We start from the raw sequence: 18,407 nt of genomic DNA, 5'->3' as shown, positions 1-18,407 counted from the left end.
TTTAAACATGTTAAGTCAAGTCAAATTTATTTGACTGCCATCAATTTTATTACGGTTTAGGTCAACATGGATACACAATGTAATCATTTTGAGCTATGTTTCATATTGTGACTTAAAAGCGATTTAAAAAAACAGCAGTCCGGGGGCCGGATTGAGAAACTTCACGGGCCGGATCCAGCCAGTAGTTTGAGAACCCCTGATATAGGAAATAGTCAGCTGACATACTGTACTGTGGATGGGGTAACTCCAAGGCTCTTGAGAAAATGTTGCCTTCTAAAGTGTAATATGCCCCCATTGAGACAATAGACAGAAAATAAATAAAAGAACTTGAGATCTATATAAGCTATTGACACTCTTTAGAATTGCCCTCCCCCTTCATTATCATTTTCCCCCATTGAGCCAGTGGATCAGAGTATGGTAACAAAAAAAAACGTTAAGGCCTAAAATAGGTACTGTAGTATATGATAAGTCCTATAGTCTTTTATTTGCATCTTTTAAGTTGTATTTCCCAGGAAATTCAATGAGTTCCACAACATTGCTCCTGCAAAAATTGCTCCATTAAAAGTCCAAACACTAATTGAATGACCAACTTCAACCCTGGATTTAACATAAAACCCTATCACAAACGTAACCCTATATCTTTGACAAAAGAAAGTCCGGAGCCATTGTTGCAGGAGCAAATGTTGTGTCACCATGTGATAGGGCAGATTTACCTGTAACTTTTTTTTTTTTAATTTCAATCTCTTTCTATATGTATACAACCTCTTATACTATTTTTTTCCAGTTTATTCTTCTCTCTCTCTGATCTTTCTCATCTTTCTTTGGTTCTATTAACCCCTGTCTAATTTATATTTCTAACAGCACATTCACATTATCCATTCATTCCCTACGGTTTTCATGTTTTTACTTAAATCTTTATTTTGTATGTATTTTTTTTTCTTGTCAGGCGAACCACTTCCCAAAATAACCTTTCATTATGTTAAAGCTTTAGAACTGGAATATTTTTTATGTAAAATGTTTTGCACTTTTTACACAATGTAAAACATGTTGGTCTTGAAATGGGTAGACTGAGAATCAATTGGGTGAAAACTTTAACTTGAAAGTATTCCAAATCTCACAGTAGGGCAAAATGAAACATTAATTAAAATGAAAATTGAATCATAAGTATTTCCCAACATTATTTTTTACCGAGGTACTGTGCATCCTGTAGTGTTGTAATTTTTGGTAAGCGTTCCTTCACTTCTTTCTAACAAGACTATTTTTACACATTCACAAATGCACAATTGACATTAGTACAATATCATTTATTGAGTGGTTATTGTATGGTCAGGTAATGGACTATTTCATGTTAAGTGTCTATATTATGGCATCTCTTGATATGTTATGTATGGTCTAATGTTCTTAATACATTATTATGCATATCAAATAAGTAAGATTGGTCTTTCAAGTTTGTTACAGATATTTCAGAACCAAGTTCCATGACTTTCCACAACTATATAGTTCTTTTCTAAGACCATGCAAGTACCAATTGGTTTTCTGTGAATGTGAAACTCTCAGATACTTCCAGTCAAAATTTAATAATTAGGAATAAAAAAAGCTTTGAGTTGGTAAAATACATCATTCATGTAAAACAATATCCTTGGCAAGTCTTCTATCATATCTCATCTGTATGCATTGCCAATACAAAAAGAAAGTCAATTGAAGAAGATGATTGCTCTTGTAACTAAAACAGGATATAGAAGACCACTGACTTTGTGGGCATGGATATGACTTGTACTGCCTTCACAGCATAAGCTGGATACACCATCATTCACTAAAGATGAAATGTCAAAAGCTAGTCTATAGTGAAAATGATTATTCAGATTAGACTTTGGGTTGTCACTGACTTGAGTGATTATCCAAAGACAAACTCTTATCTCTTGTCTATGTAACAAGTTATTCAATATCAGTGAAATATATTTGGACTACTTTACAGATGAGGCATATTTCTTAATCCAAAAGTGTGTATTTTATCTCTATCTAATTCATACTTTGTTGCATACAATTTTAACACTCTAAGGTCATGATAATATACACGTGGACAATCATTTCTACATTATCTAATGTTGCATTGCTATCAATATTGATTATTTTCCTCTAGAAGTGATTAGCTTTGCATATCATGCTTGTCAATCTCATTTCCTGAATGCAATTTTTAAGAAATAATAAAAACATAAACATCTGCCATTTTATATAATTGTATTGTATACATGCTCAAATATATGTACAAAACAATGCTTTTGAAAAGTAACTTCATGAATCTTAAGTACAAACAAGTAATATCTATATGTAATATCACATCAATAGATGAAATATATATGATGTGCATGTACACCATACTTAAAAACATTCCAAAAAGAAAGTGTGAAGCTGAAGTTGTATGTAAATTATAACATGATATAAACATCTGTGTCCATCAAAATAAGTGAACATGACAAATTTGTGTACTGGAGTGAACCCCTACTCATACATAAAACAAATTATATTCATATTTCAAAAAAAACACAAAATATATGTGATGCTATTCATGTAATTTTTTTTCTGTCTCTTTCCCTGAAGTGTATGTGCTTTGAATATCAAAAGAGTGTAATATGGATCCATATTTTCTTTCTGCATTAGGACGACACATAATGCATGACCAGAAGTTTGTCTCTTAATGACCCAGGGACATTTTTCTCAATAAACATACAAAGCCCAAATAAAACACTATCATGGCAATTCTGGGTTTAAAGGGGAATCCAACCCAAACGTAAGAGGAACAAGAAAATACAGACAAGTTGATAGGTGAAAGTTTGAACAATATCAGACAAACAAGAAAGTTATGAAGTTTTTAATGTCGTACATATTGGTAATCACTATACCCATGAAGACCTCAAACTGCATATGTGATGTAAGGCAAGGACCATTTTTACATGTACTCAAAAACACAATGGCTAAATTTTTTTTTTCAGAAGTTTTACTTCAAATTAAATTTTTATTTCATGAGTAAAATAAACAGTACACTACCTGGATTATATTGAGATTACTGCCCCAGGGGAATGTGTACTTATTAAGAGAAAACCATAAATCCCTGATAATTAAGTACATGGCCTATGGGGAAGTTTTCCTTGCCCCCTTGTCATAATTTACTTATCAAGTTGCCAATTTGAAATCTACATAGAGTTAGTGATCTCAATTGTATACCGTAGTAGTAGCTTTCGCTACCGTATTCTGAACTTTTTAATTTTCTCTTTTCTAATACATTTTTATGACCACAGCTGGATTCCCCTTTAATTGAAAAAAAAAATTCCAGGAATGTATAGGGGATAGAATAAGCTATCATGAAATTACATGAAGGCTATGTGGTAAACCTATCACTTTCTTGCAAGATAATATTTCAAGCTTGTAAAAGGCATGTTTAGCTCAAACTGAAGCCGGAGTAATAATATCCAAGTCCTTTGGAAGCGCATAGAGACATAATGTGATATACGCTATACAAGCACTGTTATTATTATTGTTTTATACATGGAAATATGTTGAAATGACCAGAAATGAGCTCAATGACACTTCTTGAGAAGATTGTTTGGAACAAAACAAACTTGCAACAAGCTGAATTTTATTTGTATGTGAATGTACAGCAATATAAATGCAGTTAAATACCTCAACCTTCCTCCAAGGTACAACATAAATGCATCCATCTTTCCCTATTGTAAAATCATTAAGTATATACACCCATTAAATTTTTTACTGACTTATAGAAGTCCAGTATACTTATAGATGATGAAAATGGTGATTATAAAATATCTATAGATTTTAATTGAACACAGGTTTTTGACAAATTTTCATTGCTTTGTATGGTGTGAAATTATCAGTTTTTAAATAAAATGACATTGATAATATAAGATTGTGTGCTATTTCAGTCATATTTTGGTTAATCTAACTAATCTATTTGTTTGATGGCATTTCTTTTTGCCATGACTATGAATTCTGTATTCTAGTTTACTTACTGTCATTGATTCCTATCTCAAGCTACATGTACACTTATCAAAGCATTCATATAGCTTCATTTTTATTTCTCTTCATTTGTGTGGTTAATTTCTATTGTTTTTCCTTGAAAAGGCTCATTCTTGCTGTCAAACCTACCATATACCCACATTATTTACTTCCATATCTTACAAACTTACAAGAAAAATATTTGTGTTAGTATAGCTCAGTGTTTATCCCTAATACAATCAATGCTTTGCAAGGCACTTGGTGACTTTACTGTGATTCTGTTTGCACAATTGCTAGCAATGACACTAATATTTTTGGTGCAATTGGTCACAAAAGAAGATACTTTGATTGATTTTATTTATAAAAATAACCTTGTGCAACGTGTCTGTGACAATATTTCATAACTAATATAACAGAATTCTGTCACATTGATAGGCTAAAGTGCACAATGATAACAATATCTAATACTTGCAGGTAATTCATCATTTTAACATTATAATTTTACTTACAATGTGTAACTTAAGACAAATTGCTGCACCAGTTAAAAAGATTGATAATTTGACATACATTTTTATGCATGTACAATGTCTCCAACCTATAGTTTGCAAAAAAAAATCTATTTTCTAGTTTGGTTCAACATAGTTTGATGGAAGCATGCCACTTTGACCGGTACGTTGTACAGTGCCTGTCATCCAACCTTGATCAATGATTTCAGCATTGATGATAATATCCCCTTCCACAAAGTCCACCTCATCATCATCCGCTGCCTGTAGCAGAAGAGAACATTATAATAATGATACAAACTTCTTTCTAGGATTAACAATGCATGTCCATGATTTAATATAATTTTAGCCTAGAGCCTTCAGCCAAATCAAAAGATTATCTTACAAACAAAAATAAGGAAACAGTTTACACATGGCCCAACATATATGTAATACCACTGCCATATCAAAATATACTGTTCATCCCAGTTTCAATTTGTCAGCTGTGCAAGAACATTTTTGCACGCTTGAAGGCACATAACAAATCCCATTCAATGCAGATGGAGTGAGCTTGTGCACACACATGTATTATTTCAATGATTTTTCAAATATAAATGAGACTATTAATTGTACTATTAAATTAAAGGGGAATGAAACCTTTGGAACATATAGACTTGTGTAGAAACAGAAAAATCAAAGAATAAGAATAAAGGAAGTTTGAGAAAAATCGGACAAATAATGAGAAAGTTATGAGTATTTGAATATTGCAATCACTAATGCTATGGAGATCCTCCCATTGGCAATGCGACAAGGATGTGTGATGTCACTGATGAACAACTTTCCCTTTGGTGGACTATAAAATACCCTCAAAATGTCTCTTTTTGCTTTTTCTAATGATGATACAAACTCTTTATCCATGATGTATTCTTAAAAAAATATGTAATACATGCCCTCATGTAGAAAGAACACATGATCTATGGATAGATGTGATAAAAGAGGCAATTCAAGTGAAATATATACTAAAGTAATAGGGAGAATTGTTCACAAGTGACATCACACATCTTCGTCGCATTGCCAGATTGCTATCTCCATAGCATTAGTGATCGCAATATTCAAATGCTCATAACTTTCTCATTATTTGTCCGATTTTTCTCTAACTTTTGTTGATCTGTTTCTTTGATTTTTCTGTTTTCACACAAGCTATCTTGTTCCAATGGTTTCATTCTCCTTTAATCATTGACAGCTGATCAGTGCTCAAATTTTTTTTTGCACTATTTGTTTGATTTTACTTTGTGTGATTTTGTCTTAGATCATTCTTGCATTGATACAAGTAGGTGCAGATCAAAACAACTGAAATGCCTCTGGCAGTCTCGCCTGCACTACACGATTTGATATAGCAGCTGTGCTGACTTTGAAAACATTTATTGAATAATTATTCACAAAAGAAAACATTCATATGATAATAAAATACTAAGTTCATTGACCCAAAATGGCCTTTGACCATGATCATGTGACCTAAGATGTGTGCAAAACAGTCTTTCAATAAAATCTTATCTGTTTCTTTTCTTATTCATACTTGATTACCTTTATGTCCACGTTTCATGAACTAGATCCATAAACTTTCAAAGTTATGATGACAATTCTACAAAAAACCAACATGACCAGAGTTCATTGACCCCAAGTGACCTCAGACCTTGTGACCTGAGTTAGGATGTTCAGTAATACGTGATTACCCTTTTGTCCAAGTTTCATTAACTAAGTCCATATACTTTCTATAAGTTATGATGACATTTCAAAAACTTAATCTTGGTTAATATTTCGATATTGATTACCCAACATGGTCTAAGAAAAGTGACCCTAAATGACCTTTGACCTTGGTCATGTGACCTGAAACTCAAGCAAGATATTTAGTAATACTTGATTACCCTTATGTCCAAGTTTCATGAACTTTGATCTTATACTTTCGAAGTTATGATATTCCAAAACCTTAACCTTGGTTAAAGGACAAGTCCACCCCAACAAAAAGTTGATTTGAAAAAAAAGGAGAAAAATCCAACAAGCAAAACACTGAAAATTTCATCAAAATCGGATGTAAAATAAGAAAGTTATGACATTTTAAAGTTTCCCTTAATTTCAAAAAGCATGTCCTGGTCGGTATGCAAATTGGCAAACTGATGATGTCATCCACTCACTATTTCTTTTGTATTTTATTACATGAAATATTCTAATTTTCTCCTCCTTGTCAAGTGAAACAAAGTTATTTCTCCCTGAAAATGTGGAATTACCATTATTTTAACTGTTTAAGGTTAAGTTAAGTTGGTCCTTATTGTCAAATTTGTAAAAATTGAAATATTGTATTATTCAAACAATAAAAAACAAAAGAAATAGTGAGTGATGGACATCATCGACTCTCATTAGCATATCGCTGAGTTGTGCATATCACTGTTTTGTGAAAAATAAGCGAAACTTTAAAATGTCATAACTTTTTTATTTTACATCCAATTTCGATGAAATTTGCAGCGTTATGTTTGTTTGATTTTTCTCTATCGATTCAAATCAACAATTTTCTGGGGTGGACTTGACCTTTAAGATTTGATGATGACGCCGCCATCAGAAAAGTGGTGCCTATAGTCTAAAATGAGAATGTCTTTATGCAGCACCATATTTAGATCAAACAATGCAGAATCGAATTGTTAAAAATAACAGTCACAAGATGTTCTACAAAGTTTTGAAGAAGTTGCCACACTCACAACTAGCTCATGTGGTAATACACAATAGCTGTTGTTATGAAAAGCTCCACACAAAAATCAAGGAGCCTTTAGAAGAGTGTTCAAGACAATGATTATTTGACAACATTTGATACCCACAGAAGGGGCATTTGACTCTCTGCTCTCTATCAAGGGAATATGTTTAGAATGTGTCAAGATCACATGCCTGAGCTTCAAAGTGTGTTCCACAAAATTAAATTGTGACTGAATAGTGACACAAATTCTCAATTACATATGATAAATAGCATGTCACTCCATTGGTCAGATTATGCTATTAGGACACAATCAACAAACAAAGAGGGCAGCAACACATGCTTGTGTGATGCTGCCCTCTACATTGGACACAATCTACTTCTTATTATTCATTGAGATTGAGAATTAAATATTGTGTGTATATTGACACTTCAGTCATAGGAAAGACTTTTAATATAAGTTAACTCTGGTGAAACATCCCTTGTATATGAGGATTACAGATGTAATCATCAAACCTTTGAATGGGGGAAAGATGAGATGCAAAGGAAAACTTACATTATAGTCATAGAGTGCTACATATGCAGGTGTTGAAGAAACAGGAGCAGGAGGAGGAGGAGTAGGCTCCTGCTGGGGAGGAGGCTGGACTTGCTGAGGGGGTGGTGGCTGGTATGATGACGGCTCATTTCTTGGTGGTTGGTAAGATGTCTCATTTCTTGGTGGCTGATACTGCAGGTGAAAAAAAAGAGAAATTAATCTAGTTTTCACTTGCAATTATGACTGGATTTGTAGATGAACTTGGCACTAATGCTTTGGTAGCATTGGCCTTGTGGATTAATAAAACTTGGATTAAGAAAAAGGTCAATGATTCACATTGTACTCTATTAGTTTGGAAGGGACACAGTACAAGAGCAAAGAAAATAGATGCAAAGAAAAGGAGACTCTGAGAGATAGAGCTTAAAACGTGCATACATTTGGTAGAAAGATAGAAATATAGATGAACAAATTTAAAGCAAATATTTTTCTCAATCATGAAGACACACAAAAAATCCTCAAGAGAGAACAGAAGACCTATAGCTGATTGATACATTACCTGCTGAGATGGAGCATATCCCATACTTGGGGGAGGGGCACTGGCTGCTGATGGGGGTGGGGCAGCTGCTTTGTATGCCACATTAGAAGACTGCTGAGTATCTATATATCAAATTATCATAGAGAAAAGAAAAACAATCAGTATTTTTGATTATAATTATATTTCACTATTATTTTGCTAAATACAAATATTGAAATTTTAATATTAAGTTATTCAGTCTCAGTCATTCCCATAAATTAATTCCTGTCAAGCCATAGAAGATGCTGTGTCTGAGATGTGTATATCAAACGCTAAGAAAAGTAAAAATAAAGATCAATTGCGAAACCTGGGTAAATGAGAGAACAAGCCAGTCATAGTAAAGGTTAATAGCTTGGAATCAGATATTCTACCAATATGAGAGAACCACATCAGCAAGAGTATAGATGACATCACTCAATTCTCCACTCGCCAATATTGGGAATGTATCAGTCGCACAACATCAACATAACCTGTGCAAACTGGTTGACTAATTTAAACAAAGATATTCCGGTATTTTCATTGCTATTAAATGCTTCTCTGTCTCTACCAGAATCTCAAATGGCTTATGGTGTGCTTTCAACACTGCCTTTTTAGCTACCAATCCATTTTCAGAGAGTTTCATCAAGAAGCTCTTCATACTAGACTTCCATGAGAACAAGCTACTTTAAAGCTTGTGTATAGTTTTGGTAAATCCACCAAAATGCACCTATCACTATTCCAATTCATTGCTAGCTAATATGAATGGATATGCCCTATAACAGTCATGATGTGGAGGATATGAAATGAAAATGTGTTTTACAGGATAAATTTTGCAATTTTACATGGAAATTTAACTTGATCGGGTCACCCGATCAAATCAAAATATCTGTGTGTTTTTGTCTTTCAATTAAATCCTATTCCAAATCATGGAATGGGCTGAAACTTTCAAGATATGTTCTTTGTCTGTAACTTTTGGACATCTAATCACTAAATTTATAAGATAAGTGCTTGAATGCCTATTTTTTAAATTTAAAACAAGCATCGCCGAGAGAGGGCGCTATATATCCAAGATTTGAATATTTGAAATTTTCTCAGAGAAGTGCAGTTGGAAAAATATCTAATGGTCTCTACGCTTCAGTAAGACTGTCATATTAGATGATATTCGATTATCAATCACATTATTGACCCTTTACCAAAGCTATACACAGGCTTTAATAGCAGACCTGACAGGTACACTGTGTAGTAAGCAAATAATCAACGTTGGTGAAGGTGATGGGCAAACTAACAGTTTCAAGGCAAGCTGGATGTAGATAGTGAGTATGAAAGTGATAGTTTGCCTCATTACCTGAAATCAAGAGGTGATTTTATGCTTTATATTCCACACAGGAACCTCTATAAATGAAGTAACAGATATTCATACATTTCTACATGAGAAACTTTCATATAACAATTAAGTGGAATGCCTCTGGCAGTTTATAAATTTAGTTCATGAAACTTGAACATAAGAGCAACCATGTATCCTGAACATCCTGTTTGCGTTTCAGGTCACATGACCAAGATCAAAGGTCTTTTGAAGGAAACGAAAACCCAACAGGAGAAGCAATCTTATTGGAAAGAGTACAACAGGAGGAACAATTTAAAACAAGTTTCATCAAATTCAGTTATGAAATAGGCAAGTTATGGACGTTTAAAAAGTCTTGTTGTACTTTCTATAGGTATCCTCAAATTGGCAAACATGCTTCAAAATGGCTGATATTGTGGACAACCCTCCACTTGTTTTGTACACAAATTTTATATATATATGCATACATCCTACGTAAAGGCAAAGTCTATGAATGGGTTTATTCCGTTATAATACACATTTAGATGTTAAGTCGAAGGTAGGGCATTAAGACGCATTTCAAACATTGAAAAGACAAAAATTTGCCTTAAATGCAGATGTAGAAAGATATATATATATATATATATATATCTTAAAGTTTCAGTAATGTAAAAAAATAGTGCTGACGATAATGCTTTCATTGCAAATGAAATTTTTATTATTCACTCGAATTTTCAACAGTCCTCTGTCTTCTTCAGGAGTTTGCATTGTAAACTCCTGAAGAAGACGAAAGACCGTCACATATTTAAGTGAATAATAAAAACTTCATTGGTAATCAAAGCATTATCATCAGCATTTTTTTGTTGTATATATGAACAACACTAAAGTGAGTTCCCCCTGAATAACCCCATCATATTTTCTAATATAACAAATTGATCAATTTTAAACCAAGCATAGGATATACAGTGAGGCAAAAGGTTTACATACACCCATGGAATGCAGTGAAATTTGTCTGCTTGCCAAACATCATAAAATTTACTATATCTTCAGAAATATAAATACTACCATGCCGAATTTGGTATTAAATGAAAGAGTGTATTAAGCTCTTTAAAATGATTGGGACGCTGTTGGGATTAAAGTATATTTCATGTGGAAATTTTCTTTGAAGAAAAAGAAAGGAATATTTGTGCCAAATGTATTCTATTGTTTTTTTATTATACTTTCAAAGATCATTTCATAGAAATATAAAATGTCAAATCTATGATTTATATCACACTTTCTATCATGATATATATGTCACCACTGAACAAAAAAAAATAAAATGTTTTTGTCAAATTCTTATTTCTAATTTGTCTAAAATATGAAGATTTTGTGGGAAATAATGACAGCTAAATATTTTTCAGCTTCTTACAACAATCAATGTGTTGTAGGGGCATGACATACTCATTTGTTTGATATCGCATTCATCATGATAGCACAAATATTTTATAAGATACAGTAAATGTTATTATGTTTAGAAAGTGTCAACTTTTCTTTAAATTTCCTGGGTGTATGTAAAATTCTGGCCTCAACTGTAGTAAGGGTTGTAAGAAGCAGATTGTTGTAATTTATCTGTGACTTAACAGCTGAATGAGCACAACATAAACAAAAAAGGATGCTTTTTTCAAAAACAGCAAAACTGTTGACAATCTGAATACAATATAAGTAATATCTAAATTTTCAAGAGTGATTTCACGTTCAGTTTCAATATGATAAAACAAATTAAAATGGCAAAATTGAAAATCAATGACAAAATTTGCACCATATGCCATGTTGTCACATCCCTTTTCTTTCAAAGTTTAATGCATTGTCAGGCTTCCATTTAGTGGTTGTTAGGAGGTATCCTTAGAATATCAATAGTTCAACACACATTCATTACAAATTTATGGTAACATCATTGAAATGTATGTATGTACAACCAATATTGTGTTTGATTTGTGCTCCTGTGCCATTTAGGATAGAATTTCTGTAATTTTCACAAAACAAGTCATTCCAACACATTTGTTTTTGTTCATATTGGGCCCACTCAGATGATAATTCATGGATGTCACCTCTCAAAAACCCTTGCTACTATATATCCCAGCTTGGCTTAACTTAATAATTTGTTATACTGGAAGATAAAATGGGGCTTTTTAGAACTGGAGTGAACTTAATTTTGATGTCGTGTTTACTTTGGCTGCACTTACTTTTTGCTAGTCGTCTACTTTCTGGATCATCTGATACAGCCGTGAACTTCTCCAGATTCTTTTTATGTTCTGCATGGTATTGCAGCTGTAATAAAGAAGATTACAAATAAATGTATTTTTGGTTTATTCATTATGTTAATCATTACCGACTTATTTTCTGGCGTGTTTCTCCAAAAGGTAAGCTGGAATAAAGTAAAAGTAAAAACACATTAAAATTCCTGGTTATGTATATCACCAAATCAGACGACGTTTGGTCACATGCTCCTGGGTAGCCACCAATCTGATTTTGCACTAAAGGCAACTTAACATAATTGTTACCACACCCTTCCCATTGTGTTAACCATCCTCTACTGACTGGACAATATTAAAAGCAACACTCACAAACACTTTATATGCAGTATTTGACCCCATATGATTGACACACATGCTTTATACTAATTACGTAATTTGAGCAATTAGCTTCAGTATATAAAAATTAATCAATACTACCAATATTATCGCCAAATTTTACGCATCAATGTGAGAACCTTGGCAGCATCATTTCCTGTGCGCAGGTAGTATGTACGCGCGCCATAGTCTGCATTGGCTTGTGTGATCCTTGGTTCATCTACATGTAGCTGGTGCCTGTCATCTTTCCTGCATGCAATTTTACAAAAGATGAAATAGGGCCAACTTTTAATGCTGCATTTTGCTTTTCTTGTGCGAACAAGGTAATATACAGCCCACAAAAACCTATTCACAAAGGTGATAGTTATTAATTCGATTATTTTTGTATTTGCAGTTCAGTATGAAAAAGATATTGCATGAAAGCTAAACCGAAAAAGGTCTGCCAAAGGTTGCACAAATGATGCAGAAGCTTTCTATATTTTCCTTGCATCGGGACATTCTTATTATGATGGAGAATTACAGACACAAAACCAGGATTTTTCTAAAGGGGCTACACTTTGTCCCAAATATGTGACAAGCAAAAAAAAAAAAAGCTCATCACTCACAAATGAGGCATCTTTACTTTCCACAAAAAAAGTACTTACATTACTTTGGTTCTTAGTTTGCTGCTGAAGGCGGCGATTCTCTGGTGTGTCAGCAACAGCAGTAAATTTTGTAGTTGGATAGTGGCTAAATTAGGAAAAAAAGTAAAATCATGATATTTCAGTGCACTGATGCAAATGCATACCATTAATTGATAAATACCAACTGCCAATCTTATAATTTCAATGAAATAATCATAAATGGCAATTTTACAAGAAATGAAATGTAATAAAGTCTTTTCAAAACAAAAAATTATTTTATTCCCTTTTTCTTCCCTTTTTAAAGGGGGAGCAAACTGATCAACACTATGTATGGTTGCTAATTGATTGTTATGGTGACTGAATGAATGGTAGTGAATTACTGTGCTTTAAACAAATATACATTTAGCAATAGCCATCAATATACAGAGAGTGAATTAGCCTACAGAGAAACTTTAAATGTTTAAGAAAGTACTTATTTTGCTACTTGGTACCACAATTAATGTGGTATGAATGTAAAGAGACATGAATGGCCTTCTACCAGAAACTGTAGACCAGCCATCAACGACAACTTTAAAAAATGCCCTTTCAAAGACCCAATAATATACAAAAACTAGACCACACTCTCCGGCACACCTCCAGTTAAAATTCTTGGAGTATTTCGGAGGAACATCATACCAAGTACCAAGGGTTAAACTTCGTAAGGTTGACAATGCGCGTACAGCCCATCATTGGCTATATGCGCAATGCTGTCCAAGATCATGTGCGCTTGTGGGCCCGGCTTGTGGGATTTTGCTTTTCCCTTTCAATATTTTTGCTCCCTTTTCATATATTACTTTAAAACTCTTGTTTTTTCATATTTTCGCTAGATTCCGAGGCGTTGTACAACACAAATAGTGAATATTCTTATTCGTGCAATGGTGCAAGATTTCGCATTCAGTGAAAGAAAGAAACACTCTATTCAACTCGGCTAATGCCTCGTTGCATAGAGCATCTTTCTTGCACCTCATGCGAAATATCGCACCATCGCACTCATGCCTATTCGCTATTTGTATAATGCTGCATTATGTTGGCCAGATGTAAGAAGATGAAGTGGCACTATCAAGGCTGCTGGTTCGTTGCTGCTTTAAATATGAAAATATTTGTAGGTAAATAAATAGAGCAAAATTCACAGAGCAAAACGCAGAAAATGCCATCAAAATCTGATAACAAATAGCGAAGTTATTGAATTCTAAAGGTGAGCAATATATTGTGAGAATTGTTACATGCACATCATTAAGAATATTCATTAGGTGGGCTGATGATGTCATATCCCCACATAACTTTTTCTGATGTTATTACATGAAATCAAAATTGTTTGATTTTTTCATACATGCATGAATGTTATGCCTCCCTTATGAAATAAGTTGAAGTAATAAATATCTAATGCACTGAATTAGTTGTCAATCCAATATTTTTAATTCTTGGAGGAAAATAATTGAATAAACCTAATTTCATATAATAAAATACAAAAGAACAAGTGGAGATATGACATTATCGGTTTGCTCATTGAATATTCATGAATACATGCCTAGCATTGTTTCACTGGAATAATGCGAATCTTTGAAATACCATAACTTTATTCCTTGTCCGATTTTGATCAAATTTTCAGTGTTACATGTATGTTTGTATGATTTTTCTTTATCGGTTCAAATGACACTATTCTCAGCCTGGAGCATTACTTTAAAGGCCATTATCCACCTTATAAATATTCATGATGATGTGCATATAACTGTTTTTCACAAATTAATGTTTATCATTAAAATTCAATAAACTTTGTTATTTGTTATCAGATATTGTTGCAATTTTCAGCATTTTGCTCACGGTGAATTTTACTCTATTTGGATTTAATTTTTTTCAGCCCAAAGTTTTTAGCCCAGAGCATTACGAAAATTTCCCGTTTGATTCTCGACCGCACTTCGGACTGCAAACTGCGGTCGTATACCCCATTTTTCGTTTGGAAAATCTCAAACAACATTTCCAACCCCGATAAACCCATCTTGGCCAGGTAATCCCCTTGTCTCAATTTCACCACCACGGGCCAGCTAAACGAGCGTTGAGCCAAGGACGAAATGATAAACAACAGCTGTGCTATTACGTAAGACTTGTCTGCCTGTAGAAGGATCTTCGGAATGAAATTATTGTATTCGATATTAATCACGTTTTCAAAGGCATATTACATTCAGACATCCAATACTAGTCCAATTTCAATTTCGAACGAAGAAAATCGACCTCGAAATAAGGAAAGCGGAATAAAAATTATGGTATGCTTAGCATGCAAGGACAGCGATGCATCCCATATAGTTTCTGTCCGTCCAGCAAGAAAATATGGGATGCATGCCGTTCACTCGCGCAATGATACAGTCTTAACGAAAGGAAGAAAGGAAGGAAGGAAGGAAGAGAGAGAGAGAAAGAAAGAAAGGAAGAAAACAGTTTCTATCAACGCATGTATACATGGAACTCCATGCACTCACCGGGGGAGCGTTTCATGAAAGGACTTGTCGGACGTTTTATCCGACAAGTCCCATTTTATCCAACAGTTACTATAGTAACAGTGACTCTCAGCCAATCATAATCAAGGAAAGATGTCAGATCTGACAACTTGTCGGACAAAAATATTGATGAAACGCCCCCCAGAACTACACACATTGCAATCCATTGTGTGTGGCCCCCTGCTGTGACCGTTGATGCTGGGGTGAATTATCTTCGGACCGAGGTCAAGAAACAGGTGTTTCTATACTTAAATTTCATGCTTGAGGGCAATAGGGTTTGTAGTACTGGGAGAAGATATTTGATAAGGGAAACTGGGGTATACTGCTCTTCAAAGCAAGATTTTCGTCATGGAATGGCCCCGATCACACCAGCATTACATTCTCTACATTGGCTTCCTGTCCACAAACGAGTTCAGTTTAAACTTTTATTATTTGTATATCGAGCCATCAATGGATTGTCACCGCAATATATCCAGGATTCCCTTAGGCCCACAATCCTATCCGCACTTTACGATCTAAAGATTGTAAGCTGCTTCAAACTCCCCATACCTATCATTCCTGGGGAGACCATGCTTTCTCGAATGCAGCAGCCAGGTTATGGAATATGCTTCCTCTCTCTCACTTCGCTCTATCAAGACATACACTACTTTCAAAGATCACCTTAAGACATACCTATTTAAAATGTAACTGATTTTAAATGTATTTTGTTGTATTCCATTTATGATTAAAAGAAAGATGATTCTTCGCTTCCTGTCCACTGGCTGTTCATGTGGGACCCGGTGTCCTCAGATTGCTAGAGCTGTGACTTATGTACTGACTGGGTTTACCGGTACCCCTTAAATTGTCAGTGAACGGGTCAGCTAGAGGGCACTGGGTTCCGCATGATGGACTGATGGATGGGTTGAATGAAGCAGATTTGAAATTATTATTGTACTTGTTCATAGTTCTTGTGTAGTATGTATATAAATTTCTATAAAATCTAATATTATTATATTGTAAAAGAGAACTGTTGCTCGGCAAGCGCCATGAGCGTCTGACGGTGTGTGTGCTCTACAAATATACACTATTATTATTATTTAAGTTTAAAACACAATACTAGTGCCATCTGTAAATGTCTAGATGTGTCTTTAAACATATAAAGGAACATTCAATTAAACTTCAAACTGTAGTCTGACATGGACTTCACAAGCTTCTTTCAGAATCAAAAGGTGTGTAATACATAATAATACTCACGCATTGCAGTAGGGTGTCTTGTTGTACCCCTTGTAATTCTTCATAGTCAGTGACAAACCACATGACTCACACTTGAAGCACAGCTTGTGCCAATACTGTAAAAACAAGTGAAAAAAGAATAACAGCATAACACATGAAACATACTAGGGCACATATTTCAAAATTTCAAACTAAGCGTACTGTGGAATCATTCTTATTTTCCACAATGGTTAAGTCCACCCCAACAAAAGCTGATTTCCATAAACAGAGAAAAGCCAAACATAATGCTGAAAATTCATCAAAAATAACAAGATATTTTACACTTACTTTCAAGTTTAGAATTAATATTGCATCCATTATTTATATACAAGTGTTTCATTCTGTAAATGATAGCATTTTGATTTAATCAGGGAAGTGAAGTTAAGATTACAATGGCAAATTCACAAAGAGGAATCAAACCTATTTTTCACTTCTCAATAATGATGCAACAAAATCTCAATTTTGAAGTTGTTTCTTCAAATTTTTTACATCTTACTGACTTCCTAGACCAATGACACTTGACCTCATCACCAAACATTTTAATCAAATCAAAATTCTAATCATACATGAACAAAGTTGAAATATAAGCTATCAGATTGTTCTCAGAATGAGTCATTTTCAGGCATAAAAGGATATTTCTTCAGGGGTATATTTCTGATCTTTAAGCCCTCTCCAAAATAATCAGGGAAAACTTATAACATCAATCTGCACCATTTATCTCAAATGCAAATTTTCATCTTCCTTCCTGGTTATAAACATCCTTCCAGTCAAACTGGATTTCCTTAAAAATTCAAATATATAAAAAAAACATTTAGAAATAAAATCAGTTGTTCTTTGTTATCAGACATTACTTAATTGATGTAATAATCCATCATTGGTTCAAATCATTCCATTCGATCATTCTACCATTCAATCATCCTTCCATTCAACCATCCTTCCATTCAACCATCCTTCCATTCAATCATCCTTCCATTCAATCATCATGCCATTCAATCGTCCTTCCATTCATTCGTCGTTCCATTCAATCGTCCTTCCATTCAATCATCCTTCCATTCAATCATCCTTCCATTCAATCATCCTTCCATTCAATCATCCTTCCATTCAATCATCATTCCATTCAATCATCCTTCCATTCAATCATCCTTCCATTCAATCATCTTTCCATTCAATCATCATTCCATTCAATCATTCTCCCATTCAATCATCCTCCCATTCAATCATCCTTCCATTCAATCATCCTTCCATTCAATCATCCTTCCATTCAATCATCCTCCCATTCAATCATCCTCCCATTCAATCATCCTCCCATTCAATCATCCTTCCATTCAATCATCATTCCATTCAATCATCCTTCCATTCAATCATCCTTCCATTCAATCATTCTCCCATTCAATCATCCTCCCATTCAATCATCCTTCCATTCAATCATCCTTCCATTCAATCATCCTTCCATTCAATCATCCTCCCATTCAATCATCCTCCCATTCAATCATCCTCCCATTCAATCATCCTCCCATTCAATCATCCTTCCATTCAATCATCATTCCATTCAATCATTCCTCCATTCAATCATCCTTCCATTCAATCATCATTCCATTAAATCATCATTCCATTCAATCATCATTCCATTCAATCATCCTTCCATTCAATCATTCTCCCATTCAATCATCCTTCCATTCAATCATCCTTCCATTCAATCATCCTTCCATTCAATCATCCTTCCATTCAATCATCCTCCCATTCTATCATCC

The 18,407-nt window shown here is 34.0% G+C and overlaps 1 protein-coding gene across 2 annotated transcripts; it reads right to left on the bottom strand.

Annotated features, from left to right (window-relative positions):
* Positions 1-1,283: 1,283 nt before the first annotated feature.
* On the bottom strand, positions 1,284-16,764 carry LOC121410381 (LIM and SH3 domain protein 1-like). Of its 2 annotated transcripts, XR_005969326.1 has the most exons (7): positions 16,639-16,764; positions 12,899-12,983; positions 11,868-11,952; positions 8,325-8,425; positions 7,790-7,960; positions 3,390-4,778; positions 1,284-3,354 (listed from the first exon to the last, which is right to left on the bottom strand). XR_005969326.1 is itself a non-coding variant. In XM_041602427.1 (6 exons), the coding sequence occupies exons 1-6, from the start codon at positions 16,680-16,682 to the stop codon at positions 4,635-4,637; spliced, it is 630 nt and encodes a 209-aa protein (XP_041458361.1). In that variant the 5' UTR covers positions 16,683-16,764; the 3' UTR covers positions 1,284-4,634. The 2 variants fall into 2 exon arrangements, 1 of the variants encoding a protein (XP_041458361.1); XM_041602427.1 differs by having other exon boundaries at positions 1,284-4,778.
* Between the last annotated feature and the right edge of the window lie 1,643 nt (positions 16,765-18,407).

Source organism: Lytechinus variegatus, chromosome 3, assembly GCF_018143015.1.
Source record: "Lytechinus variegatus isolate NC3 chromosome 3, Lvar_3.0, whole genome shotgun sequence".
NCBI classification, from domain to species: Eukaryota; Metazoa; Echinodermata; class Echinoidea; order Temnopleuroida; family Toxopneustidae; genus Lytechinus; species Lytechinus variegatus.
Note: the sequence above shows the minus strand (reverse complement) of the source record. Positions and strands in the feature narration are given on the sequence as shown.

Bases quoted from the DNA above. Each gene is read 5' to 3' on its own strand.
- LOC121410381 (XM_041602427.1), bottom strand. From the start codon at position 16,682: ATGAAGAATTACAAGGGGTACAACAAGACACCCTACTGCAATGC. The intron at 12,984-16,638 runs GTGAGTATTATT...TTCCTAATTTAG, and splicing joins AAGACACCCTACTGCAATGC to CCACTATCCAACTACAAAAT. The intron at 4,779-7,789 runs GTAAGTTTTCCT...CTTCTGCTACAG, and splicing joins TAGCACTCTATGACTATAAT to GCAGCGGATGATGATGAGGT.